The 27850-nt window shown below is 41.3% G+C and overlaps 1 protein-coding gene across 3 annotated transcripts; it reads right to left on the reverse strand.

The window, feature by feature from the left end:
- Positions 1 to 9488: 9488 nt before the first annotated feature.
- Positions 9489 to 26800, reverse strand: LOC129842844 (zinc finger protein OZF-like). 3 transcript variants are annotated; one of them, XM_055911519.1, is made up of 4 exons: positions 23402 to 23599; positions 20307 to 20395; positions 19458 to 19706; positions 9490 to 12982 (listed from the first exon to the last, which is right to left on the reverse strand). In XM_055911519.1, the coding sequence occupies exons 3-4, from the start codon at positions 19558 to 19560 to the stop codon at positions 11649 to 11651; spliced, it is 1437 nt and encodes a 478-aa protein (XP_055767494.1). In that variant the 5' UTR covers positions 19561 to 19706; positions 20307 to 20395; positions 23402 to 23599; the 3' UTR covers positions 9490 to 11648. The 3 variants fall into 3 exon arrangements, with proteins under 3 accessions (XP_055767492.1, XP_055767494.1, XP_055767493.1); XM_055911517.1 differs by lacking the exons at positions 20307 to 20395; positions 23402 to 23599 and adding an exon at positions 26508 to 26800 and having other exon boundaries at positions 9489 to 12982; XM_055911518.1 differs by lacking the exon at positions 20307 to 20395.
- Between the last annotated feature and the right edge of the window lie 1050 nt (positions 26801 to 27850).

Genomic DNA, 27850 nt, shown 5'->3' on the forward strand with positions numbered 1-27850 from the left:
ACTCTGTCTTCACCTGACTCTATGCCTCCAGGATACTTTTCTGCTGGACTCCACAAAAATAAAAGCCCTAAAAAGCTTCCTCATGCTTCCACCCAGTCTTCCCCTTTTGGCCCCAGGTTCTGAGAGGTGTTCCCAAATCATGTCATTTTTTACTTAGTTTCCCATCTACTCCATTTCAACTGATAATCATGTGCATAACCTTAATCAACATTATCTCTTCTTGACGTAATTCAACACTGTATATGCTTTCCTTTAACATGTTTGTTTAGAGTATAATATCCTATCATCTATTCTTTTTCACATGATGCATTAAAAAATGAAACAAGTAACACCCAAACTCAACCCAGTATGTCTATAGTGGAATCTAGTCTCTCTCTCTCTCTCTCTCTCTGATTTCACGTCCTCTGTCATGGTGTTTTCAAGCTCACCCCTTATTCAGCTGGACCTCACTTCTCGTGAGACTTATGTACCCACCAAAGAGAGACATGAAGAACTTTACCACTGCATTGCTGTAAGAAGTATACCACCAGCCTGGTGTATCTTGATGTACACTCAGTCTCCAGAATGCAGCCCAAGCCCTTCCATTTCTGGCTGTTTTTTTCCCCTGAAGACATACACACTAACACATGGGTTATTTCCTGACAACAGGCTTTCTTCTTATAGCAAGATCACTAAATCTTAATTTTTAATAACAACCCTATGTAAACATTCTGCCTCAATACCTGGCCTCCTGCCTCAGAAATATTCATAATGATAGTCAAATGATGGTCCCTACAGCAACTGCTGTAAAATAACATGTAATCAGTCAAGTGTCTTCCAGTTGGATTAATATCCAATCCTATCAAAACTAAGTCATAAGTTTCTTAAACTTTTGCTCTAATGTTCAAAATGCCACCACTTATTATTTTTACATTTTTACCATTTTTACCATTTTATCATTATTTTATTTGTACCATTTTACCATTTTACCATATGTGAATTGTTCTATTCACTTTAGAATTGTCCCTATATTTTACACAGCCAGCTGTCTTTCCTTTTCTGTGAATTATCTCTATTATTATACATAGTTTCTAGAAATAACACCCCTTCACTACCATTACCTTCATTTATGTGTCCCCTCATATCTCCAATGTAGTCACAGTTTTTTTCTAACCGATAACAGCCATTTGTTTGATACATACTTAAAACATTCTTAAATCAATTTATATATCATTTATATCAGTATCAGTCCCTCCTCAGGAACATATACACAACCTTATGTTCCTCAAAACAAAAATAAATTGACCAAACGAGAAAAAGAGAAAAAAAAATTATAATAATTACTCATTTGCAATAAATTACCACTATTTGTAATGTAATTAAACCTGGGGAAAATGTCCATCCGTTTCATTCTATGCCAATGTTATTGTTGGTCTCTTTCTTCTTCATCATTGGGTATCATCGCACAACAGACTACCTTTTTATTCAATTATATTATAACATTTTTATCATTACAATTCCAATGACATTATAAAACAAAAGAAACAAAAAACCTTATCTAATATTCTGTAAATTTTGTCAACCTCCTTGTCTCAGGATTAGTTTCCAGAGCTTCCCTAGGCCTATTAAATTTAAACAGTTCTATATCTAAATAACTAAACAGTTATTTTTTAAATACATTTTCCAACCCAATATTCAGGATAACAGTCCTTAGTGTTTACTTTAACTCAAATTTGACCTTATCTATTCAATACACAACATCCCTTTAATAATTAACATTTATACTAAACACTTTAAATACCAGTATTATCTATTTTCCAATAGCCCTTTTGTCTCAGTTTTTCTCTCATGAGTGGCCTGGTAATAAAAGGTCAGTACCCCAATTCCTTTAAGTCATTATTCTCCCAGCAAATATAATTTCAGCATGTCTATTTTTAGATACAGTTCACAGGTCACCAGACACAGTTGTCCCTCACTATTCAGTCGGCTAGGGTGGGTTTGAGCTCCACACCCACTTGTGGTGATATTCTCTCCCACGCCTTAAAGCATTCTGACGTCACCTTCTATGATAACTCCCTTATTCTACCAGTGATCTCTCAGACGAATTACAGATGATGTATTTATCAACATAACCCTCACAGAGACCCACACTCCAATAAACCCTTTGGAGTAACTTTCATCACTTTTCATATGCAGAATGAACAAAGCACATTTGTGTATTTACCCAAAGACCATAACCCCAGGGAACTGATATTTTTTCAAAGTAATTATACACTTTGAATTGAGTCTGGTGTTTATTAATTATTTTATAATTAAATCCCACCTGTTCCAACAATTTCTAGTGAAGGTGATCAGTCTTTCACAGGAAATTCTTAGGATTCAGGGCATTTTGACACCATTAAAATGTTTCCACTCCCCTTTCTGTAGAAACAACTTAAATATATTTTTCAAAAAACATTTCCATCCTTCTGCATACCCAATTTGAAACTGAATTGGAAAAAACCCTTCCAATAAATCTACTAATGCATATTCATTCCCAGCACATGGTGTACTTACTAGTGAACCATAGGCCAATAACACAAAGGGACTGGACTCACTTATCCAGAACTCCATTTTTTAGCCTTATCCAGATATTTGTATTTTTAAAGCGGCTGACTTTAACTAACTGCTTTCCACAGTAATGCAGTCTCCAATGACATTTTGAACAGAGAAGATTAAAACCCTTTTTTTCTTATTCTTTCTGGAAAAGAAAGTGTACATAACGTTAATATTCACAATGTTACCTTTTAGTCAGCAAACCAATAGTTTTACTTATCCATAGATTTTATTCTAAAGCGTCTTTAACAGTTCCAGAGAATTGTGGTATAGAATGTCTAACAATTAAAATTCCATCGGTACTCTACTAGACGTTAGGTAAAAACATGATCTAATACTTTTTTCATCACATAGAAACTGTAATCTCTATGAACCACTCATTAATCAATCAGAGACTATACACCGCCAAGTGAAAATTCCATACCCACTAACCTCAAACCAATTAGTTGTTTGTTATTTTGACAAAGATACAAACTCTTGTAGAGCGACATTTCCTGCTATTTCACTAAGTTCTAGTGTCACCTTACACTAATTTTCCCCATATACCCCATATCCAAAACAGGGAGCTATTTTCTTATTGGTTCTTAGATATTGTCAATAGTTCTGCTAATCACCCGCACGTCTGCGAGGACGAGTGGAACCACATTTGTCTTTTATCGTAATGTATTTTCTGATGATAGAATGTTACCAGGTAATGACGCCCCCCATTATCCAGTTTTTTCATATTCAATCCGAATTCGGTAGAACTAATGTGCGCTTCTTTCAGTGACTCCATGGCTTTAAAAAAAAATCCCTCATCTCTCTATGGAGAAACAGTCCTTTTGTTTTCATGCCACTATTTATTTATTTATTTTTCCTAAATACTCCCATGTATTATACACCTTTTATTTACTATTTTTCCGAGGTAGAGCTAATCCCCTTTCCAATTTATAATTCATTTGTCACATCACTTAATTTCTCTTATCAAAGCCTACTCTATATAGTACAGACATTATTTCTGAATACTACAGATGACTTAATGTCTTATTCTAGTACAGTACTTCAAATATCACTGTGTTTTTCCCTTTACAGATATCATTATTTATTCATTTTATCCGTTTGGTTTATTCTGTTATTACAGTTCTAATCAATTTTTAAGATTACATTTACATTACATTTAAGTCATTTAGCAGACACTCTTATCCAGAGCGACTTACAAATTGGAAAGTTCATACATATTCATCCTGGTCCCCCCGTGGGAATTGAACCCTCAACCCTGGCGTTGCAAGCACCATGCTCTACCAACTGAGCCACACGGGACCACTGCCCGCTCCGTTAAGATCTCTATCTAACATCTTACTTTTACCTTTATTTATTTATTTTGTCTATACTTTCTTACCTCTACTCTATATTCTTATTGTTTGATCCTATGGTCAATTTATTAGTGAGTCAAGCCTCCCCTGTTCTCCTGTTTTATCCTGGCCACTCCATTTTGCACCCCTCTCTGCTCTTCAGGCTATTTTTAGACCGTAGCTTCTGTAGACACAGAGTGTCTGACGGCCTGTTTTTTCCTCTTTCTTTGTTACACCGTTCGTGAATTCTTAATGTGTCCTGGATTTCACTATTTATCTTAACTAACCTAGATTCGTTTTTAACTTTATAGTATAATTTCAATTTATCTTAAACTTTCTTTACGTTTATATACTATTCGGGCCTCAGTTTAATACCTCTTTAACACCTATTGTATTTTTACAATGGTCTTTTAACACATTATCACGTCAATTTGTATCGTTATTTATAACTTATTTTGCCCAATCTTTTTCGATTTTGTTCCTCTTCCCTGTGAGAGTTAAATGCACTCTCCTTCTCAAATTACACTCAGTTAACTGCCAGAGAGGCTTGCGCATTCCTCTTCCTACCAGCAGTTGGTCACAAACACACACACACACACACACTGTTTTCCTAATCTGCTCATTCATTTATTCACACATACCCTTCGTTTTTACCTAAAAACGACCCAGAGTTATTCCTACTAATTTAATCCACTTCCTCAACATAAACCGGAATTATACTTATGGGATTTTTACGATATGACGAGACTACTACCTAATCGGGCCAGCCTGTCTTCATATCCTATTCACCCACCCCGTACTGATCTCTATTTTATATTAGAGCAACATCGTGGCGTGACCTACTGAATTACAAACCCCCGTTTAGCTAGACGGAGCGTTTCTTATTCGTAGGATTTCGCTTGCAGTTGAACGCCGCACAATCGGGCTAACGTTCTTTCTGCCTTCTAAATATTCATCCGTTCAGTCCCCCGTTCTGGGGCGGTAGCCATGAAATATTTATTTACTAAATATTCACCTTCTGCCGTGAATATCCCACCCAAGCAGACCTCTTCAAAAATGTTCCTTTTTTAAAGAGCGGTATCGTGGCTTCCTAACTACTTATTTATGCAGCTCTCTCTTTTTAGAGCCGCATCCATAAGTAACCTGTCCAAGCGTTCCTTCTACTAATTTTATTGAAGAGGTATCACAGGATTTTCTACCTACATTATCTGTTTTGACTGTATGGGCTGTCCCACATTATAGCCAGCCATCTCAGCCAGATGGCGCAAACAACCGCATCATTTAAGCTACACATTCGAACGGTCCGATCAGAACGAGCGCATGCCCGCTCCGCTAAACACCCAACACAAGCAAAGTTCACAGCGCCTATTCACTCAGTCTCTATACATGCGCATACATTTATATTTAATACAATTCCCCAAATCACACATACATGCAAATTCATTGAATTCAAAAGTTCTTTAGTATTTACTGGTTTCTTTTTAGGAAATTTGAAAGAGAGACTTACATGGCGCCCCTCTCGCTGAGACAGGATCTCTGAAGCAATCCATACAAACATTTCAACTATGTAAGAACAAGCTTACCTTTTTCATAGTTGTGGCCATAGTGTTTGCAAGATTGTCCAAAGAAACTATCTCCAGCCCTGAACGCCATTCCGCAGTCCCTGTCCCTCCTGGCTAAGCTCGCCAAATTATGTCGTGGACAATCGGTTCAAATATAACGCTGACAAGAACTTGTGAAATCAAACATGCTTTTAATACAATTGTATAGCAATCTGGAATGTCCCGCGGAACACACCTCTTCCCAGAGCACTGGTTCGCTCTTTATACACATCCACACACATGAGATCATTACATACATTAATTAAATTACTTCTCCTATGGTCATCTGCCACCATTATCCTTCATTTCAGGCTTCCTGCTTGTCTACGCCCGATAACGCCTGTATCCGCTCTTGATTAGATTATAATGGGGGCAGGACCCCGTTGTCCCCTAAAATTAATATATGTCTATCTTGCCCTAAGCACTTATGGCCTTTACCCTAAGCACTTATGGCCGTTCCTGTCAATTTTATCTTCATAATGGTGTCCTGCTTTTTCCATACATGCACTTTAAAGCACGTATGACTTTGGCCATCTGCTAATCTTTGGTTTCCTGTATTTACCAGAATGGCAAATGCACTCACGTCTGCCTTCTTCTCCTATTTTCTAGTGTACACCTGTCTATTGTTTAATAGTGTGATATCTACCTACATATGTATCAATTACTCCTACAGGATGTAGAGTGAGTTTCCTGTAAACAGTATATGTTATATTCCTTTTTCCACACAACTTCATCTAAGGATGTAGAGTGAGTTTCCTGTAAACAGTATATGTTATATTCCTTTTTCCACACAACTTCATCTAAGGATGTAGACTGAGTTTCCTGTTAACAGTATATGTTATATTCCTTTTCCCACACAACTTCATCTAAGGATGTAGAGTGAGTTTCCTGTAAACAGTATATGTTATATTCCTTTTCCCACACAACTTCATCTAAGGATGTAGAGTGAGTTTCCTGTAAACAGTATATGTTATATTCCTTTTCCCACACAACTTCATCTAAGGATGTAGAGTGAGTTTCCTGTAAACAGTATATGTTATATTCCTTTTCTTTTAGCTATGTAAAGACGGAACTTTTTTTATAATCTGCTAAACCATTACAATTATAACTGGCTATACTTATTTCACCCCTTACTGTAACTAGATACTATTCCCAGTCAAAATTGACCATAATTAGTGCTTGTAAAGTTACTGCCATCAGAGGTATTATGAAGGTCAAAACTAGAGCTTTCAAATGTCTGATATTTAGAATTCAAGAAATAGTTTCTAGCAATATTTGTTTATTCCCTTGCCTGTTTGCCTGTGAGCCAATGCCACAGATGTTAGAAAATAGAGACAAGATATTATGTGTGTGGCAAATCGGAGTGGGTTGATGTGTATGATATTGGATGGGATATAGTGAGAGTGTGTACAATGTCTGTATAAGAGTAAGACTATAATCTGTGATGTCCAAATAAATAATAACTCTGCCAATGTGCATGGTTGAGTGTCTATGTGTGTAACATGTAGTGCGTATAGCCTTGATATTCATGATGATAATTGTAATCCATATCATATCACCATCATTGTTGCATCATAATTACCTTTAACATAATTGAAAAATATAACCCAGCATTTCCATAGCAGTTGACGTTTCACATGATCATGAAAGAGGCCTTGCATTACTCTAGAGACGACTTCACTACAGTACAAATGTTTTCCATACAATATGTTATTATTCCCCAATGCCCCTATTCTGATATCTTCCCCTTGCTTGTTGTAAACATATATGAACTTGTAGACAAATACATAAAAAAGATAGACAAACAATAATCACATTAAATTATGAAACAGTTCTCAACAAGAGAGAGAAAGGGAGAGAAGAGATGAGAAAAGAGAGAGAGGAGAGCGAGATCAGGTGTGTGTGTGTATGTATAAGTCCGTATGTGGAAGCAAGCATGTAATTGAGTATGTGTGTGTTCATATCCACTTCATAATGTTCAGATCATTTTACAGTTCCCATACCTTCTATTTTTTTCTCATAACCTGAAGTCCCTGTAGAATTTAGTACAGCCACGGTGTTATGGAGCTGTCTTGGAATAGCTGTCCATCTATAAAGAGTTGGTCCATAATGATAAAGGCACGCCTACCATCCTTCCTTTGTTGTCTTTGTACCGGATACAGTCTCTTACGACGTTCGTTTATCTCCCTTAGAAATTGGTCATTGAGACCGAATTTGGTCCCTTTAAACTCCCTTCCACTGCTTTTGATCAGCTCCTTTTCTTGGTAGTGTTCAAATTTTGCGATGATCGGTCGGGGACCCTTGGTCTTGTCGCTCCGAGCTCCAAGTCCGTGTACTCAGTGGAAAGCCACCTTGTTTACAGACTCTATAGGAAGTTTCAAGGTGGATTGCATGAATTCTCTGATCGAGCCCTCTGGATTATTGGATGCGTCCTCAGGAATCCCAGAAAAAAATAGATTTTCACGCATGTCTAGTAGCGACTCCTTCATCACCCTGTTTTCCCTGAGTAGACAATCCATGTTGGAATCGTGGATTTTTACCTTGGCTGTGAGTGTCTTGTTTTCTCTTTGGAGCGTGAGAATTACACTCTGGCTGATCTCCAAACTCCCCCTCAGCCCTGCTAAGTAAATCGTCCGTGTCTGTAGATTAATCTGTTGTTCTTTTTTTTGTCGGGTTAAAGTTATTTTGTGAGGTGGTCGGATCTTTCCACGAAGGAGTATATTGTTCCTCCAAAGCGTAAAGCTGTTGATACTCGTCGATTTCCCTCAGGATCTCCTGCAACCAGTTGTTTTACAAAAAGATAACAATGAGGGTTTCCCACGACGACGACAGGTGTCTGTAGTACAGCCAGCTAGCACTCAGTGAATCCACGCAAAACAAAGGAACACAAACTTGCAGTCCCAGCCGCAAAGGCTAACCGCGTCGTGGAATCCTTAGCAACAAAACGTTTGTTCGGATTAAAAACGATTTAATGAAAATGTTTTGATGTAAACAACAAACCGAGTGTAGACAGTACAATGTCCTGTTGCGCGCTCTGATGACGTTTTGACGCTGCATCACCACTTGGTATGGCAACTGTTCGGCATCTGACCGCCTAAACCAAATACTTTTAGACTTTTACTCAAGTAGTATTTTACTGGGTGGCTTTCACTTTTACCTTGATAGGAAAGGACTCAAGTATCTTTACTTTTACTCAAATATGACAATTGGGTACTTTTTCCATCACTGCCTGCAATGCTTCCAATGTTAATTCCTGAACTCCCAAAAACCTTTCAGCCGCACGTACAATTCACCTACAATCGGTATCCTTCAACTGGTGAACGACGTTATGAATCTCAACAGGTTGCTGGCCATCCACTGCCATAGCTTCCTCAGCACCAATCACTCTTTCAACTATTCCCCGCGCCGCCCAGTAGGAGAACTACTGTACAGTCGTGGCGAAAAGTTTTGAGAATGACACAAATATTAATTTTCAGTCTGCTCCCTCAGTTTGTATGATGGCAATTTGCATATACTCCAGAATGCTATGAAGAGTGATCAGATGAATTGCAATTAATTGCAGACTCTCTTTGCCATGCAAATGAACTGAATCCCCCAAAAACATTTCCACTGCATTTCAGCCCTGACACAAAAGTACCAGCTGATATGAGGGCCAAAACTGCAAATATTGACTCTTTGCATCAACTTCATGTAATTGTCAATAAAAGCCTTTGACACATATGAAATGCTTGTAATTATACTTCAGTATTCTGACAAAAATATCTAAAGACACTGAAGCAGCAAACTTTGTGGAAATTAATATTTGTGTCATTCTCAAAACTTTTGGCCACGACTGTACAGTTTCTTGATGTGGATGTTCCCTGTTAAAATAAAAATTGATACACGCCATTGGTCAGTTCCGGTGTTATGAAAATGATGGACACAATTTGTTAAAAAAATAAGTATTTATTTAACTAGGAACATAGCATACATAACAGGTTAGGATAATTAAAGTGGCAGGTTAGGATAATTAAAGTGGAAGGTTAGGATAATTACCGTGGCAGGTTAGGAGACTGAGGTTAATGTTAGGAAAAGGGTGAGGATTAGGGATTTGTTTACCATGCAGGTGTGGATAACTAACGTGGCAGGTTATGATAATTAACGACGGTTAGGAGACTGAGATTAAGGTTAGGAAAAGGGTTATGGCTTAACTACAATGCTACAGTTGTCCCCAACGCAAAAGAAACAGCCACGGACCAATGGGGAGCATCAATTGGTGTAAACTAGATATCATGAAACACCCTGACTGTAGTCATACAAAAACACTCCCGGCACTCAGCCCATAAGAACCATTCATACTGTCAGATCTAATATGAAGAACTGAATACAACCATAAGAACCATTCATACTGTCAAATCTAATATGAAGAACTGAATACTAAAGAGAAGAAGAGGTTGACCAGTACATATTCATGTAACTTTATTTTTCATTGGCAGATCAATAACGTTTTCTTCAATGCAGGTATCCAAACACATTCATGATCAGTAACTAAAATAACTCATCTAGTTTTAAAGACAATTAATAAACACATGTATTCATTTCATAAACTGTGTCTCATTAAATAAAGTTGTAAAACAATCCCCCCAAACTAGTGGTGAAAAGTGATCATCACACCATCTATATCTGATACATGTTAGGGGTGGAAGGTAGCCTAGTGGTTAGAGCATTGGGCCAGTAACCAAAAGGTTGGTAGATCGAATCCCCGAGCTGACAAGGTAAAAATCTGAACCAACTGTTCCTAGGCCACCATTGTAAATAAGAATTGGTTCTTAACTGACTTGCCTAGTTAAACAAAGGTTCAATAAAAACAATTAAAAAGGGTATACTAGCTCCTTCCCACAGAATACTGCAGAGGGACAACCTGGTCTCAGAGCAAAACGTTTTATATTATACAAAAAACACCAGTGCCACTCCATTTAGTATGATTGGACTATTACAGTAAATAAACTAAAATATAAACTAAATATGTAAAGTGTTGGTTTCATGGGCTGAAATAAAAAAATCCAGCAATGTTCCATATGCACAAAAAGCTAATGTCTCTCAAATCTTGTGCACAACTTTGTTTATATCCCTGTTAATGAGCATTTCAGCCTTTGTCAAGATAATCCATCCACCTGACAGGTGTGGCATATCAAGATGCTGATAAAACAGCATTATCATTACACAGGTGCACCTTGTGCTGGGGGACAATAAAAGTCCACACAACACAATGTCACATTTGTCTCAAGTTTAGGGAATGTGCAATTGTCATGATGAATGCAGGAATGTCCACCAGAGCTGTTGCCAGAGAACTCAATATTTATATCTCTACCATAAGACACCTCTAAAGTCATTTTAGAGAATTTGGCAGTACATCCAACAGGTCTCACAACTGCAGATCACATGTAACCACGGCAGCCCAGGACCTCTTCACCTGCAGGATTGTCTGGGAGGGGGCTGAGTAGTATTTCTGTCTGTAATAAAGACCTTTTGTGGGGAAAAAGTCATGCTGAGTGGCTGGGCCTGGCTCCCAAGTGGGCCTATGCCCTCCCAAATCCCACCCATGGCTGAGCCCCTGCCCAGTCATGTGAAATCCATAGATTAGGGCCTCATTTATTTCAATTGACTGACATCCTTATACGAACTGTAAATCTTTGAAATTGTTGCGTTTAGATTGTTGTTCAGTATAATACGACTTGTAGGACATATCAGATGTTAAGAATTACAATTCATATGTTATTTTAAGGATTGCTATTCATACAATATATTACGAACTTGTAATATGTATGATATGTTACGAATTCCAATTTGTTGTTGCTAACGTTAGCTAGGTTAGGGGTGAGGGGTTTAAGGTAGAGTTAAATGGGTTTAGGGGAAAGGTTAGCTAACATGCTAAGTAGTTGCATGCTAAGCTAACATGCTAACATAGCTCAAAATTAGTAAGAAGTTGCAAAGTTGCTAATTAGCTTAATGCTAAAGTCCTCCTTGATGAGATTCAAACACGCAGCCTTTGGCTCGACGTCTATAGTCTATACATTGGTGTGTTAAGTTTCTATGGTGAGAGAAACTCACCCAAAAGTCAGAGCAGACGTAAGCAGGCTTCTCTCAGGCCTGTGTTCTCTAATTAACTTTTTTTCTCCCCTGTGTGTGTTCTCTTATGACCTTTTAGCTGAGTTGATGTTTTGAAGCATTTTACACAGTCAGAGCAGAAGTAAGGCTTCTCTCCTGTGTGTATACGTTCATGTCTTTTTAAGTGGGAAAGTTGAGAGAAACTAGTTCCACAGTCAGAGCAGGAGTAAGGCTTCTCTCCTGTATGTACACGTTCATGTGATTTTAAGTTGGAAAGTTGAGAGAAACTAATTCCACAGTCAGAGCAGAAGTAAGGCTTCTCTCCTGTGTGTATACGTTCATGTGATTTTAAGTTGGAAAGTTGAGAGAAACTAATTCCACAGTCAGAGCAGAAGTAAGGCTTCTCTCCTGTGTGTGTTCTCTGGTGAAGTTTTAGCTCAGTTGCTGTTTTAAAACATTTTCCACATTCAGAGCAGGAGTATGCCTTCTCCCCTGTATGTATACGTGCATGTGATTTTAAGTAGGAAATATGAGAGAAACTAGTTCCACAGTCAGGGCAGAAGAAAGGCTTCTCTCCTGTGTGTGTTCTCTGGTGAAGTTTTAGCTCAGTTGCTGTTTTAAAACATTTTCCACATTCAGAGCAGGAGTATGCCTTCTCCCCTGTATGTATACGTTCATGTGATTTTAAGGTGGAAGGGTGAGAGAAACTAGTTCCACAGTCAGGGCAGACGTAAGGCTTCTCTCCTGTGTGTGTTCTCTGATGAGATTTTAGCTCATATAATGTTTTAAAACATTTTCCACAGTCAGAGCAGACGTAAGGCTTCTCTCCTGTGTGTTTACGTTGGTGTCTTTTTAAGTTGGTACGTTGAGAGAAACTCGCCCCACAGTCAGAGCAGAAGAAAGGCTTCTCTCCTGTGTGTATACGTTCATGTGTTTTTAAGTCGTAAAGGTGAGAGAAACTAGTTCCACAGTCAGGGCAGACGTAAGGCTTCTCTCCTGTATGTATACGTTCATGTGTTTTTAAGTTGGAAAGGTGAGAGAAACTAGTTCCACAGTCAGGGCAGACGTAAGGCTTCTCTCCTGTGTGTGTTCTCTGGTGAGATTTTAGCTTATTTGATGTTTTAAAACGTTTTCCACAGTCAGAGCAGACGTAAGGCTTCTCCCCTGTATGTATACGTTCATGTGATTTTAAGTCGGAAAGTTGAGAGAAACTCGCCACACAGTCAGAGCAGGAATAAGGTTTCTCTCCTGTGTGTTTTCTTAGGTGTATTTTTAGCTTTGATAGAAATGGGAAAATCTCCTCACAATGTGGGCAGTGGTGAGACCTCGTAGCTCTGTGATCTTCCTGCTGTTGCTCTCTGGATGTAGAGAATGTCTCAACATGGTATCCTGTGTGAAAATCAGAAGAACCAGTCAGTTGGTGTGATATACATGTCAATGAAATGTAGTTTATGAAGCCCTTTCTACATCAGTAGTTGTCACAAAGTGCTGAACAGAAACCCAGCCTAAAATCCACAAAGAGCAAGCAATGCAGATGTAGAAGCAGTGGCCACAAACTCTCTAGAAAGAAGGAACATAGGAAGAAACGTAGAGAGGAACCAGGCTCAGAGCGGTGACCATTCCTCTTCTGGTCATATCGGGTAGCTAGAGCAACCGGAAGGTTGCAAGATCAAATCCCCGAGCTGACAAGGTAAAAATCTGTCGTTCTGCCCCTGAATAAGGCAGTTAACCCACTGTTCCTAGGCAGTCATTGAAAATAAGAATTTGTTCTTAACTGACTTGCCTAGTTAACCTGTTTGGGCGCATGTCCAAACGCTAGTGGGACACCTACGACAACACCCGGTGAAATTGCAGAGCGCGAAATTCAAAATACAAAAATCGAAATATTAAACATTCATGAAAATACAAGTGTCTTACATCATTTAAAAGCTTCTTGTTAATCCAACTGCATTGTCAGATTTCAAAAAGGCTTTACGGAGAAAGCATACCATGCGATTATCTGAGGACAGCGCCCCATGGCAAAATAATTTTTCAACCAGCACAGGCGTCACAAAATCACAGACAGCAATTAAATAAATTACTTACCTTTGAAGATCTTCCTCTGATTGCAATCCCAAGGGTCCCAGCTACACAATGAATGGTCGTTTTGTTCGATAAAGTCTTTCATTATATCCCAAAAATGTCAGTTTAGTTGGCGCGCTGGATTCAGTAATTCACTCGTTCAACATGCACACAAACCAATCCAAAAAGTGACCGGAAAAGTTCGTCCAAACAAGTCAAACGATGTTTCTAATAAATCCTCAGGTATTCTAATATCTAAATAAACAATCATATTTAAGACGGAGAATAGTCTGTTCAATAGCGAAAATAAATAACGAAGAGTGCACTCTCGTTGATGCGCGCAACATGACTACTTTTCTAATGGGGGACACCTTGGAAAAACTACAAATACCTGAAACCCATTCTCAGGACTGGTGATATCTAGTGGAAGCCATAGGAACTGCAATCTGGGTCCTATCTATTTGTATATCCCTTTGGCAAGCATTGAAAAAAACCTGTGACCTCAACAACAAAAAAATCCGGATGGATTTTCCTTAAGGTTTTCGCCTGCCATATCAGTTCTTTTATACCCACAGACATTATTTTAACAGTTTTAGAAACGTCAAAGTGTTTTCTATCCAATGCTATCTAGTATATGCATATCCTAGCTTCTGGGCAGTTTACAGGCAGTTTACTTTGGGCACGTCAGTCATCCGAAATTCAGGCCAATAACCAGTATGCTAAGGAAGTTAAATAAAGGTAATTAAAAAAAATATATATACAAATAAATACACTACCATTAGTGGTGAAATAAATTAATGAATTCAAAAGATTGGGGTCACTTACAAATGTCCTTGTTCTTGAAAGAAAAGCACATTTTTTGTCCATTCAAATAATGTCAAATTGATCAGAAATACAGTGTAGACATTGTTAATGTTGTAAATGACCATTGTAGCTGGAAACGGCTGAAGATCTCGTACAACGCTGTGTACTACTCCCTTCAGAGAACAGCGCAAACATTCTCTAACCAGAATAGTGTCTAGAAGGCCAGCATCCCGGAGTTGCCTCTTCACAATTGACGTTGAGACTGTTGTATTGCGTGTACTATTTAATGAAGCTGCCAGTTGAGGACTTGTGAGACGTCTGCTTCTCAAACTAGACACTAATGTACTTGTCCTCTTGCCCAGTTGTGCACCGGGGCCTCCCACTCCATTTTCTATTCTGGTTAAAGCCAGTTTGCGATGTTCTTTGAAGGGAGTAGTACACAGCGTTGTACGAGATCTTCAGTTTCGTGGCAATTTCTCGCCTGGAATAGCCTTCATTTCTCAGAACAAGAATAGACTGACGAGTTTCAGAAGAAAGGTCTTTGTTTCTGGCCATTTTGAGCTTGTAATCGAACTGACAAATGACCCAGAAACTCAACTAGTCTAAAGATGGCCAGTTTTATTGCTTCTTTAATCAGAACCACAGTTTTCAGCTGTGCTAACATAATTGCAAAAGGGTTTTCTAATGATCAATTAGCCTTTTAAAATGATCAACTTGGATTAGCTAACACAACATGCCATTGGATCAAAGGAGTGATGGTTGCTGATAATGGGCCTCTGTACGCCTATGTAGATATTCCAATAAAAAAAATCCCCCGTTTCCAGCTACAATAGTCATTTACAACATTAACAATGTCTACTGTATTAATTATCAATTTGATGTTATTTTAATGGAGGGAAAAAAAGTAATTTTCTTTCAAAAACAAGGACATTTCTAAGTGACCCTAGATTTTTCAACGGTAGTGTATGTATTCATTTCAGTAGGTTGTATGGGAATGGGGAAAAAATGATTCTGAAACTGGGTAGGAGTCAAAAACTAAAAAGAGGCAAAAGTCGTGAAAATGATGAGCTATATCATCCTCCACTTACTATCACAAGAGTTAGTAACTACACAGACTCATTTCATATAACTTCAAAAACACTGGCAGTTTGTCTACTTCACTTCTTTAGTCTACTCTCTGATCACTCCAGATAACCCAGTGAATAAAACAAATGCTGGCAATACTGGTGCCATCCAAGTCTCAGTAGCATGAAATAAGATCTACAATTTATTCAAAAAGTATTCAGACCCCTTGATTTTTTCCACGTCTTGTTACATTACAGCCTTATTCTAAAATTGATTAAATCGTTTTTTTTCTTCTCATCAATCTACAAACAATACCCCATAATGGCATCACAATACCCCATAATGGCATCGCAATACCCCATAATGGCATCGCAATACCCCATAATGACATCACAATACCCCATAATGACAGGGCAAAAACAGGTTTTTAGAAATAACTGAAATATTACATTTACGTAAGTATTCAGACCCTTTACACAATAGTTAGTTGAAGCACCTCTGGCAGTGATTACAGCCTTGAGTCTTGTTGGGTATGAAGCTACAAGCTTGGCACACCTGTATTTGGGGAGTTTCTCCCATTCTCTGCAGATCCTCTCAAGCTCTGCCAGGTTGGATGAGGAGCGTCTCTGCAAAGCTATTTCCAGGTCTCTCCAGAGATGTTTGATCGGGTTCAAGTCCGGGCTCTGGATGGCCCACTCAATGACATTGAGACTTGTACCGAAGCCACTCCCACGTTGTCTTGGCTGTGTGCTTAGGGTCATTGTCCTGTTGGAAGGTGAACCTTCACCCTAGTCTGAGGTCCCGAGCGCTCTCAAGTTGGTTTTCATCAAGGATCTTTCTATACTTTGCTACGTTCATCTGTCCCTTGATCCTGACTAGTCACCCAGTCCCTGCCGCTGAAAAACATCCCCACAGCATGCTGCTGCCACCACCATGCTTCACCGTAGGGATGGTGACCGGTTAGTTCCAGACATGACGCTTGGCATTCAGGCCAAAGAGTTAAATTTTGGTTTCATCAGACCAGAGAATCTTGTTTCTCATGGTCAGAGTCATTTAGGTGCCTTTTGACGAACTCCAAGCGGACTGTCATGTGCCTTTTACTGAAAAGTGGCTTCCATCTGGGCACTCTACATAGAGGAAGAGTTCCATAGAGGAACTCTGGAGTACTGTCAGAGTGACCATCGGGTTCTTGGCCACCTCCCTGACCAAGGCCCTTCTCCCCCGATTGCTCAGTTTGGCCGGGTGGCCAGATCTAGGAAGAGTCTTGGTGGTTCCAAACTTCTTCCATTGAAGGATGATGGAGGCCTCTGTGTTCTTGGGGACCTTTAATGCTGCAGAAATGTTTTGGTACCGGTCCCCAGATCTGTGCCGACACAATCCTGTCAAAATTGAGTTCAGATGCATCCTGTTTCCATTGATCATCCTTGAGATGTTTCTACAACTTGATATATAAAACATATTAAATATACACTACTGTTCAAACGTTTGGGGTCACTTAGAAATGTCCTTGTTTTGAAAGAAGCACATTGTTTGTCCATTAAAAAAACATCAAATGGATCAGAAATACAGTGAAGACATTGTTATTGTTGTAAATGACTATTGTAGCTGGAAACGGCAGATATTTTATGGAATATCTACATAGGTGTACAGAGGCCCATTATCAGACACCATCACTCCTGTGATCCAATGGCATGTTGTGTTAGCTAATCCAAGTTGATCATTTTAAAAGGCTAATTGATCATTAGAAAACCCTTTTGAATTCATGTTAGTACAGCTGAAAACTGTGGTGCTCATTAAAGAAGCAATAAAACTGGCCTTTGCAACTCTGCCTAGAAGGCCAGCATCCCGGAGTCGCCTCTTCACTGTTGACGTTGAGACTGGTGTTAAGTGACCCCAAACTTTTGAATTGAGCTCAGGTGCATCCTGTTTCCATTGATCATCCTTGAGATGTTTCTACAACTTGATATATAAAATATTAAATATATATGTATGAGATATACACTGCTCAAAAAAATAAAGGGAACACTTAAACAACACAATGTAACTCCAAGTCAATCACACTTCTGTGAAATCAAACTGTCCACTTAGGAAGCAACACTGATTGACAATAAATTTCACATGCTGTTGTGCAAATGGAATAGACAAAAGGTGGAAATTATAGGCAATTAGCAAGACACCCCCAAAAAAGGAGTGATTCTGCAGGTGGTGACCACAGACCACTTCTCAGGTCCTATGCTTCCTGGCTGATGTTTTGGTCACTTTTGAATGCTGGCGGTGCTCTCACTCTAGTGGTAGCATGAGACGGAGTCTACAACCCACACAAGTGGCTCAGGTAGTGCAGTTCATCCAGGATGGCACATCAATGCGAGCTGTGGCAAAAAGGTTTGCTGTGTCTGTCAGCGTAGTGTCCAGAGCATGGAGGCGCTACCAGGAGACAGGCCAGTACATCAGGAGACGTGGAGGAGGCCGTAGGAGGGCAACAACCCAGCAGCAGGACCGCTACCTCCGCCTTTGTGCAAGGAGGTGCACTGCCAGCGCCCTGCAAAATGACCTCCAGCAGGCCACAAATGTGCATGTGTCTGCTCAAACGGTCAGAAACAGACTCCATGAGGGTGGTATGAGGGCCCGACGTCCACAGGTGGGGGTTGTGCTTACAGCCCAACCCCGTGCAGGACGTTTGGCATTTGCCAGAGAACACCAAGATTGGCAAATTTGCCACTGGCGCCCTGTGCTCTTCACAGATGAAAGCAGGTTCACACTGAGCACATGAGCACGTGACAGACGTGACAGAGTCTGAGGACGCCGTGGAGAACGTTCTGCTGCCTGCAACATCCTCCAGCATGACCGGTTTGGCGATGGGTCAGTCATGGTGTGGGGTGGCATTTCTTTGTGGGGCCGCACAGCCCTCCATGTGCTCGCCAGAGGTAGCCTGACTGCCAATAGGTACCGAGATGAGATCCTCAGACCCCTTGTGAGACCATATGCTGACACATGCACATTTGTGGCCTGCTGGAGGTCATTTTGCAGGGCTCTGGCAGTGCACCTCCTTGCACAAAGGCGGAGGTAGCGGTCCTGCTGCTGGGTTGTTGCCCTCCTACGGCCTCCTCCACGTCTCCTGATGTACTGGCCTGTCTCCTGGTAGCGCCTCCATGCTCTGGACACTACGCTGACAGACACAGCAAACCTTTTTGCCACAGCTCGCATTGATGTGCCATCCTGGATGAACTGCACTACCTGAGCCACTTGTGTGGGTTGTAGACTCCGTCTCATGCTACCACTAGAGTGAGAGCACCGCCAGCATTCAAAGTGACCAAAACATCAGCCAGGAAGCATAAGAACTGAGAAGTGGTCTGTGGTCACCACCTGCAGAATCACTCCTTTTTTGGGGGTGTCTTGCTAATTGCCTATAATTTCCACCTTTTGTCTATTCCATTTGCACAACAGCATGTGCAATTTATTGTCAATCAGTGTTGCTTCCTAAGTGGACAGTTTAATTTCACAGAAGTGTGATTGACTTGGAGTTACATTGTGTTGTTTAAGTGTTCCCTTTATTTTTTTGAGCAGTGTAAATCATCAGGATGTGGTAGTCTACTGGTTATGTTCAACACTTCTCCAATCGTTGTTGAGATCTGATATTCTGTGCAGCAAACAAATTATAATTCAATATTGACATTGATGATGTCATGGCCTATTTTGAAATGAGGTATGCCTAACTTGGTGATTGAGGGTATTAAACATTTTCAACGTTTTTGAGACAATGTGTGGGAAAAGGCAGGCGTTACAAGTTTTAAAATGTTTTGCTTCGCTGTGAAGTCTTGAGGTTTTCAGGGATGTATGATGTTAGAATTACAGAATTCAACCTAGCAATAGACTGGGTCATAACTTATGGAGGTCTAATTTATGAAGATAACTTATAGAGAGAACCTGCTCTTACCATGACTAACAGTTGTCCTAATCTTCTCCTCCTCTTCTTCCTCTTTAATGTTGACATTCAGCTCCAGTGTTTGACTGCAGTCCTCCAGCTTCACTGATGCCATCTCTGGATCCTGCAGTGCAAACTGGGCTCCACTGTCACAATCAGGACCCAGTGACTGTAGGTTTCTACTCAGTGTGGAAGGAGAGAGGCAGGCTGGGTTTGTCCTCACTGTTGATGTTACCGGCCTCAGACTTAATCTGAGTCGGCCTGTAGTAATAAAGACAAACAGACACAAAAGTTATTTTCTTGACAGTTCTGGCACTTTATTCTGTAAAAATATTTTCTCTCTTTTCTTGTTCAATTATCTAATTTCAGTAGATCAGGTAGCTAATCCTTGATAAAACATTCATTCACATTAGACACAACGTACACATTTTAAATTGCACAACATAATAGCACTTAATCTATAGTAGATTTCCTAAATTCACATAAATGCATAAATGACTAAAAAGCCATTTAGTACAAGGTTACAGTATGTTTTAGGCAGCACTATGTACTATTTTCCTGAATAACCTTTTCTTCACTGTATTATTTCACTCACAAAAACCAATTGTATTTCCCGTTCACACCATAGTAAGAATTATCAGGGTTCGTACAGTGGCAAGTCAAATTCAAGGATTTAAGTACTTTTTCAAGCACTAATATTTATTTACTTTAAGCCCCGTGTGAAAACCCTGAATTATAGATAAATATAGAAACAACTGAATGTGTCTGAATATTAGTACACATGTAAAGGACTGATAATCATTACATTCAGCCTCAAAACTGTAGAGCAACTGAAATGTTCTCTCTCTGATGAGGCACTACCTGCACTGAAGTCCGTTGATGCAGACCTCCTATGGTATCATGGCGGTCCGCAAACAAACGTTTAAGGTCCATGTCTGTCTAATTCTGACCTAAGAAAATAAACCAATAAATCCTTATTAACTTCTACCACACCCTCCCCTTCCCCAAAAACCCTCCCACACCCCCAATAAACTTTATCAATAGATCCATTTCTGTGTTTGCAAACATTGGGGTCTATATCATGCTGAGACAATCCACCCCCAGGTTATCCAGCTTATCAAAAACCATACCGACAGTAACATCTGTTACCCCCAACAACTCTGCTGCAGTTTACAAGATAACTTTCAAACTGGTATTTCTGCTTTACACAATCCAAGATGTTGATAACCTTACCAATGAAAGCTATGAAGTACATATTATTCACTATTAAAGTATCTTTGTCAAAGCACATTTATGGGCACAAGATTTCTGAACAGGCCTCGAAACCATGTCAAGACTAGTAGAAAAAAAAGTTCTGACAGTAGGTCCTCTTACTACAGAACCAGCCATGGAAGCTCCATCAGTCTGACAGTAGGTCCTCTTACTACAGGACCAACCATGGAAGCTCCATCAGTCTGACAGTAGGTCCTCTTACTACGAGACCAGCCATGGAAGCTCCATCAGTCTGACAGTAGGTCCTCTTACTACAGAACCAACCATGGAAGCTCCATCAGTCTGACAGTAGGTCCTCTTACTACGAGACCAGCCATGGAAGCTCCATCAGTCTGACAGTAGGTCCTCTTACTACAGGACCAACCATGGAAGCTCCATCAGTCTGACAGTAGGTCCTCTTACTACGAGACCAGCCATGGAAGCTCCATCAGTCTGACAGTAGGTCCTCTTACTACAGAACCAGCCATGGAAGCTCCATCAGTCTGACAGTAGGTCCTCTTACTACAAGACCAGCCATGGAAGCTCCATCAGTCTGACAGTAGGTCCTCTTACTACAGGACCAACCATGGAAGCTCCATCAGTCTGCACAGAAGTTCCACCAGTCTGTCTTACAGCCTCTGCATATGATACATCATGACGGATTCTATATCTCTGAGCATCTCTCTGCACCTGGCATCCACCAAATGCTGCTCTCTGTGTCCTCCACACAATTGCAACACTTAACCGTCACATTGCTCCAACATTCACCGTAATCATGTTCCCCACCACACTTGGCACATCTTTTCACTCATCAGCTACATGTCCCATTCTTTGGCATTTAAAAACACTGTGATGATTCACTGTTGCTGCTCCAGTTTCAACTGTTCTGTTATGGAACCCTGACCAGTTCACCGGACGTGCTACCTGTCCCAGACCTGCTGTTTTCAACTCTCTAGAGACAGCAGGAGCGGTAGAGATACTCTCAATGATCGGCTATGAAAAGCCAACTGACATTTACTCTTGAGGTGCTGACCTGCAGCACCCTCGACAACCACTGTGATTATTATTTGACCATGCTGGTCATCTATGAACATTTGAACATCTTGGCCATGTTCTGTTATAATATCCACCCAGCACAGTCAGAAGAGGACTGGCCACCCCTCATAGCCTGGTTCCTCCCTAGGTTTCTTCCTAGGTTCTGGCATTCCTTTCTAGATAGGTTTTCCTAGCCACTGTGCTTCTACACCTTGCTGTTTGGGGTTTTAGGCTGGGTTTCTGTAAAGCACTTTGTGACATCAGCTGATGTAAGAAGGGCTTTATAAATACATTTGATTGGTTGATTGATGAGGCTGGGTCAAATTCTCTGACATTGAAGCTAAGGAATCCTATTCTGTACTTTTCCAGACAAAACCTTCTCAAACCTCAACAGCACTGATAAGCTTTCACTTCTTTAACCCTCTTTCCTACTGATCAACCTTTAGGCTTCAACCACTCTGTCTCCTTCACATGTTCTTTAACATGATCATCCATGGACATAGATATTGGGACCTCAGATTACTCCCTTCAATTTAGCATGGCTTCTGAGCTTCGTCCCATTATGATTTTCCAATTGAAGAATCTTCCCTTGCTGAACCTGACTAGCACATGATATTAACAATCTACCATTTTCAATGAACGGCCCAGTTTAACTTCACCTGTCTTTATGCCTTGGTTTATCAGATAGGGTGTAAATGAGGCCGTGTGGTCTCCTCAAACACCATCCCAACTTTCCACTGTGACACATTATTACTCTAGCTCCCTACCTTGGGCCTCTTTAGAGTTTCTATACTACATGCACCACTGCTTCCAGTACCATTTCCACTACAGACCATTCACATACTAGGCCCTCATCCTCCCACTCCATATCAGAAATGTCCCCCAAATTTGTCGCATTTCAGCACAGCTCTCTCCATTTCCATTATTTTAGGAGTGTCAAACTCATCCCATTGAGGGCCGAGCCTCCCAGGTTTTCGTTTCTTCATTTCAATTAAAACCTAGACAATCAGGTGAGGGGAGTTCCTTTCTAATTAGTGACCTTAATTCATTAATCAAGTATAAGGGTGGAGCGAAAACCCGCAGACACTTGGTCCTCCATGGAATGAGTTTGATACGTGCTCTGATTCATCCGCATTAATCGACGCCATTCCATGCAGTTGGCCTCTCTCTCCAAATGGTGAAGGATATCTTCAGTTAGCTTCCCTCTATTTTGACACTCCATTTCACCACGAGCAATCTCCTAGAAAGACGACCGAAACCGTTGAAGCCGCCATTTGACGAGCCTCGTCCGAACCATCCTGATCTCGCGAGCTTACATTAACGAAACAGTGTATGTAAACTCGCGAGATCAGGATAGTTCGGACGAGGCTATTTATCAACTCATAAACATTTTACACAAAACCAAGAACATGTAAAAACGAACTCAAATAAGTGGAATCTTTATGAAATTACTTTGACGAAATTATGTACATACAACTCAGACAAACCCAAAGTCTAGCTACATGACTTGTAAAATCGTTTATAATCACGTTCTTCACTCACTCCGTTTGACCCCAAAACAACACATATAATTAAAACCTTCACCAAACGTGATAATACCTTGACGGATTTGTTACCTAGCATATTATATATTCTTCGACGTTAGAAAGTTTAAACGTGCTATTACATACCTACAATAATACAGTTGAATCGGACACAACCACTAACGACATAACAGCATAGTTCTGTCGTTTTCTACCCGGGACTTCCTGTTCCCCACGACGATAGTGCCACAGCGTCATCTTCTTCTCTGGTATACTGACATTTACACAAATATAACGTGTCTGCCTCCACCTACTGTACGGTTAGTAAACTGTAGAAATAAATCCATGTCCATTGCGGAAACAACGACATCAAAACAAAATACATAAATAGATCAATAAAAACACCCCACTCCTTCAGTCACAGTTCTCTTCAAATCACATCCCTACACAGTCTCATAGGCCTCGTAGGGAGGAACATCTTCAGTCACAGTCCTATTCAAATCACATCCCTACACAGTCTCATGGGCCTCGTAGGGAGGAACATCTTCAGTCACAGTCCTATTCGAATCACATCCCTACACCGTCTCATGGGCCTCGTAGGGAGGAACATCTTCAGTCAGTATTCCCTGCAATCAGTGATGTAAAGTACTTAAGTAGAAATATTTTAAGTATTAAGTAAGTAGTTTTTGGGGGTATCTGTACTTTACTTTTGATATTTTTGACAACTTCAACTTTTACTCCACTACATTCCTAAATAAAATAATGTACTTTCTACTCCATACATTTTCCCTGACACCCAAAATTACTCGTTACATTTTGAATGATTAGCAGGACAGGTAAATTGTTCAATTCGCGCATCACTACTGTATCTGATCTGACGGACTCACTAAACACAAATGCTTTGTTTGTAAATGATGGGTGTGATTTTACATTCAATCTGGAGTGCCAGAGTGCGCTTGGGCGTTCGTAAATTCAGAGCGTTGTCAGATTGTCAGTTCGTATCGCTCTCGGAGCGTTCAGAGCCACACTTGACGCTCTGGCGGAGGAGTAGGGTTGATTCAAGCGTTCTGACCTCACAACGGCAGCCAAGCATCCAAGCTAACTGGTTAACATTGGCTAGCTTGCTAGCTATTTCCACTACAAATGAAAGAACACTGACCATTTTACTCGCCTTAGCAGAGCTGGTTAGGCTGTGTTCATGTTATACAGAGCATTGGTGACTTTAACTGAGCTACAGGCAACAATTTCATTACGCCTTTTTTGCCGAAGTTTACTGACACCGGCCGTTTTCAAGGGGTGTTGAGCGTTCGTTTGTCATCAATTATTCTTCCCTCTGGCAGCCTCAGACCAGTGCTCTGAAATCGGAGTATATAGCAAGAGCGAATTTAGAAACGCACCCTGAGTGTTGGAGTGTGCCCCTTACATTTAAACTACAATAAAATCGTGCTGTCTGGTTTGCTTAATATAATGAATTTGAAATGATATGTACTTTTACTTTTGATACTTAAGTATATTTAAGCAATTACATTTACTTTTGATAATTATGTATATGTTTAACTAAATATTTTTTTACTTTTACTCAAGTAGTATTTTACTGGGTGGCTTTTACTTTTACCTTGATAGGAAAGGACTCAAGTACCTTTACTTTTACTCAAATAATACAATTGGGTATTTTTTCCACCACTGCCTGCAATGCTTCCAATGTTAATTCCTGAACTCCCAGAAACCTTTCAGCCGCACGTACAATTCACCTACAATCGGTATCCTTCAACCGGTAAACAACATTATGAATCTCAACAGGTTGCTGGCCATCCACTGCCATAGCTTCCTCAGCACCAATCGCTCTTTCAACTATTTCCCGGGCCTCCAAGTAGGAGAACTACTGTACAGCTTCTTGATGTGGATGTTCCCTGATATAAGAAAAATTGATAAATGCAATTGGTCAGATCCGGTGTTATGAAACTGATGGAGTTTATTTTGTATTGAAGTAGGCACATAGCATACATAACAGGTTAGGATAATTAAAGTGGCAGTTAGGTGAATTAGCTTGGCAGGTTAGGAGTCTGAGGTTAAGCTTAGGAAAAGGTTGAGGGTTAGGGATTTGTTTACCATGCAGGTTTGGATAACTAACATGGCGGTTAGGAGACTGAGATTAAGGTTAGGAAAAGGGTTAGGCTTAGCTACAATGCTACATCTGTCAACAAGTGTTGTTCCAACGCAAAAGAAACGGCCACGGACCAATGGGGAGCATCAATTGGTGTAAACTTGATATCATGAAACACCCGATATCAGAGAACGCCCCTAATTGCGGTCTGCAATTACACCCTTCTCGGATCAAGGGGCCAGGCTTCCAGTCTATAAGCATGCTTTCCACTGTGCTCAGAGGGCATTTTCCGTACTGCAGTTCAGCTGAAGCACGGCCCAATTCCCATTGATGGCCCCATAGCGAAGTCAATAAAAAAAAAAAAAAGCAATTTAGTTATCAAGTTTGTAAATAAAACATCCTTTGAATTATTCAAGTAATTGCCTTAAAGTCTGATTTTTTCCCATCACTCACAGCCAAAGTTAACTATTTTAGATTCATGCTGTGAGGTGGGTGAGCTTATGCCACATGCAAATGTTGAAGGGAAAACACACCTCTTGATCTGCGTGTTTATAATGTAGGTTAAGGTGCAGCCTCGTCTCATAGACTAGATGTAACATAGTAAATATAAATCTGGGACTCTCAAAATAGTGTGATATGTAACCAGAAAAAACTTACCTAAGACAGATGTTTACTTAAGAAATTGAATTTTATTAAGCATGGAGGTGGAAATGCAAATTAATTACTTAAAAAACATTCAATGTGATTTCCTGGATTTTTGTTTTAGATTCCGTCTCTCACAGTTGAAGTGTACCTATGATAAAAATGACAGACCTCTACATGCTTTGTAAGTAGGTGTCACGTTCCTGACCTTATTTCCCTTGTTTTGTATTTATTTAGTATGTCAGGGCGTGAGTTGGGGGGGTTGTCTATGTGTGTTTTTCTATGTTGGGGTTTTGTGTTCGGCCTGGTATGATTCTCAATCAGAGGCAGCTGTCAATCGTTGTCCCTGATTGAGAATCATACTTAGGCAGCCTGGGTTTCACGTTTGGTTTGTGGGTGTTTGTTTCCTGTGTCAGTGTTTGTGCCACACGGGACTGTTACTTTTAGTTCTTTTGTTATTTTGTATTGTATCTTGTTTTCGTGGATATTAAAATCATGGAAACTTACCACTCTGCATATTGGTCCTCCGATCCTTCTCGCCTCTCCTCGTCCGAAGAGGAGGAAGAGATAGACTGCCGTTACAGAAACACCCACCACCCAAGGATCAAGCAGAGTGGTAAAGGACAGCAGCAGCAGCGGCAGAAGACACAGGACTCATGGACTTGGGAGGAGATTCTGGACGGCAAGGGACCCTGGGCTCAGCCAGGGGAATATCGCCGTCCCAAAGCAGAGTTGGAGGCATCGAAGGCAGAGAGGCGCTGGTATGAGGAGGCAGCGCGGCGACGCGGTTGGAAGCCCGAGAGTCAGACCCAAACACTTCTTGGAGGGGGGCACACGCGGAGTGTGGCTAAGCCAGGTAGGAGACCTGAGCCAACTCTCCGTGCTTACCGTGGAGTGAGAGGGCGTCGTACTGGTCAGGCACCGTGTTATGCGGTGGAGCGCACGGTGTTCCCAGTACGCGTGCTTAGCCCAGTGCGGGCTATTCCACCTCGCCGCACTGGCCGGGCTAGGTTGGGCATCGAGCCGGGTGCCATGAAGCCGGCTCAACGCATCTGGTCTCCAGTGCGTCTCCTCGGGCTGGCGTACATGGCACCAGCCTTACGTATGGTGTCCCCGGTTCGCCAGCATAGCCCAGTGCGGGCTATTCCACCTCGCCGCACTGGCAGGGCAACGGGGAACATTCAAACAGGTAAGGTTGGGCAGGCTTGGTGCTCAAGAGCTCTTGTACTCCTTCACGGTCCGGTATATCCGGTGCCACCTCTACGTACCAGTCCTCCGGTGGCAGCCCCCCGCACCAGGCTGTCTCTCCGGTTTATCTCTACAGTTGCTCCCGCCTGTCCAGCGCTGCCAGAGCCTTCCTCTTCTCCAGCGCAGCCAGAGTCTCTCATCTTCCCAGCGCCGTCTGAGCTGCCCGCCTGCCCAGCGCCGTCTGAGCTGCCCGCCTGCCCAGCGCCGTCTGAGCTGCCCGCCTGCCCAGCGCCGTCTGAGCTGCCCGCCTGCCCAGCGCCGTCTGAGCTGCCCGCCTGCCCAGCGCCGTCTGAGCCGCCCGCCTGCCCAGCGCCGTCTGAGCCGCCCGTCTGTCCCGAGCCGTCTGAGCCGCCCGTCTGTCCCGAGCCGTCTGAGCCGCCCCTCTGTCCCGAGCCGTCTGAGCCGCCCGTCTGTCCCGAGCCATTAGCGCCGCCCGTCTGTCCTGAGCCAATAGAGCCGTCAGTCAGTCAGGAGCCGCTAGAGCCGTCCGTCAGTCAGGAGCTGCCAGAGCCGCCAGCCAGCCAGGAGCTGCCAGAGCCGCCAGCCAGCCAGGAGCAGCCAGAGCCGCCAGCCAGCCAGGACCTGCCAGAGCCGCCAGTCAG

Source organism: Salvelinus fontinalis, unplaced genomic scaffold, assembly GCF_029448725.1.
Source record: "Salvelinus fontinalis isolate EN_2023a unplaced genomic scaffold, ASM2944872v1 scaffold_0071, whole genome shotgun sequence".
Classification (NCBI taxonomy): domain Eukaryota; kingdom Metazoa; phylum Chordata; class Actinopteri; order Salmoniformes; family Salmonidae; genus Salvelinus; species Salvelinus fontinalis.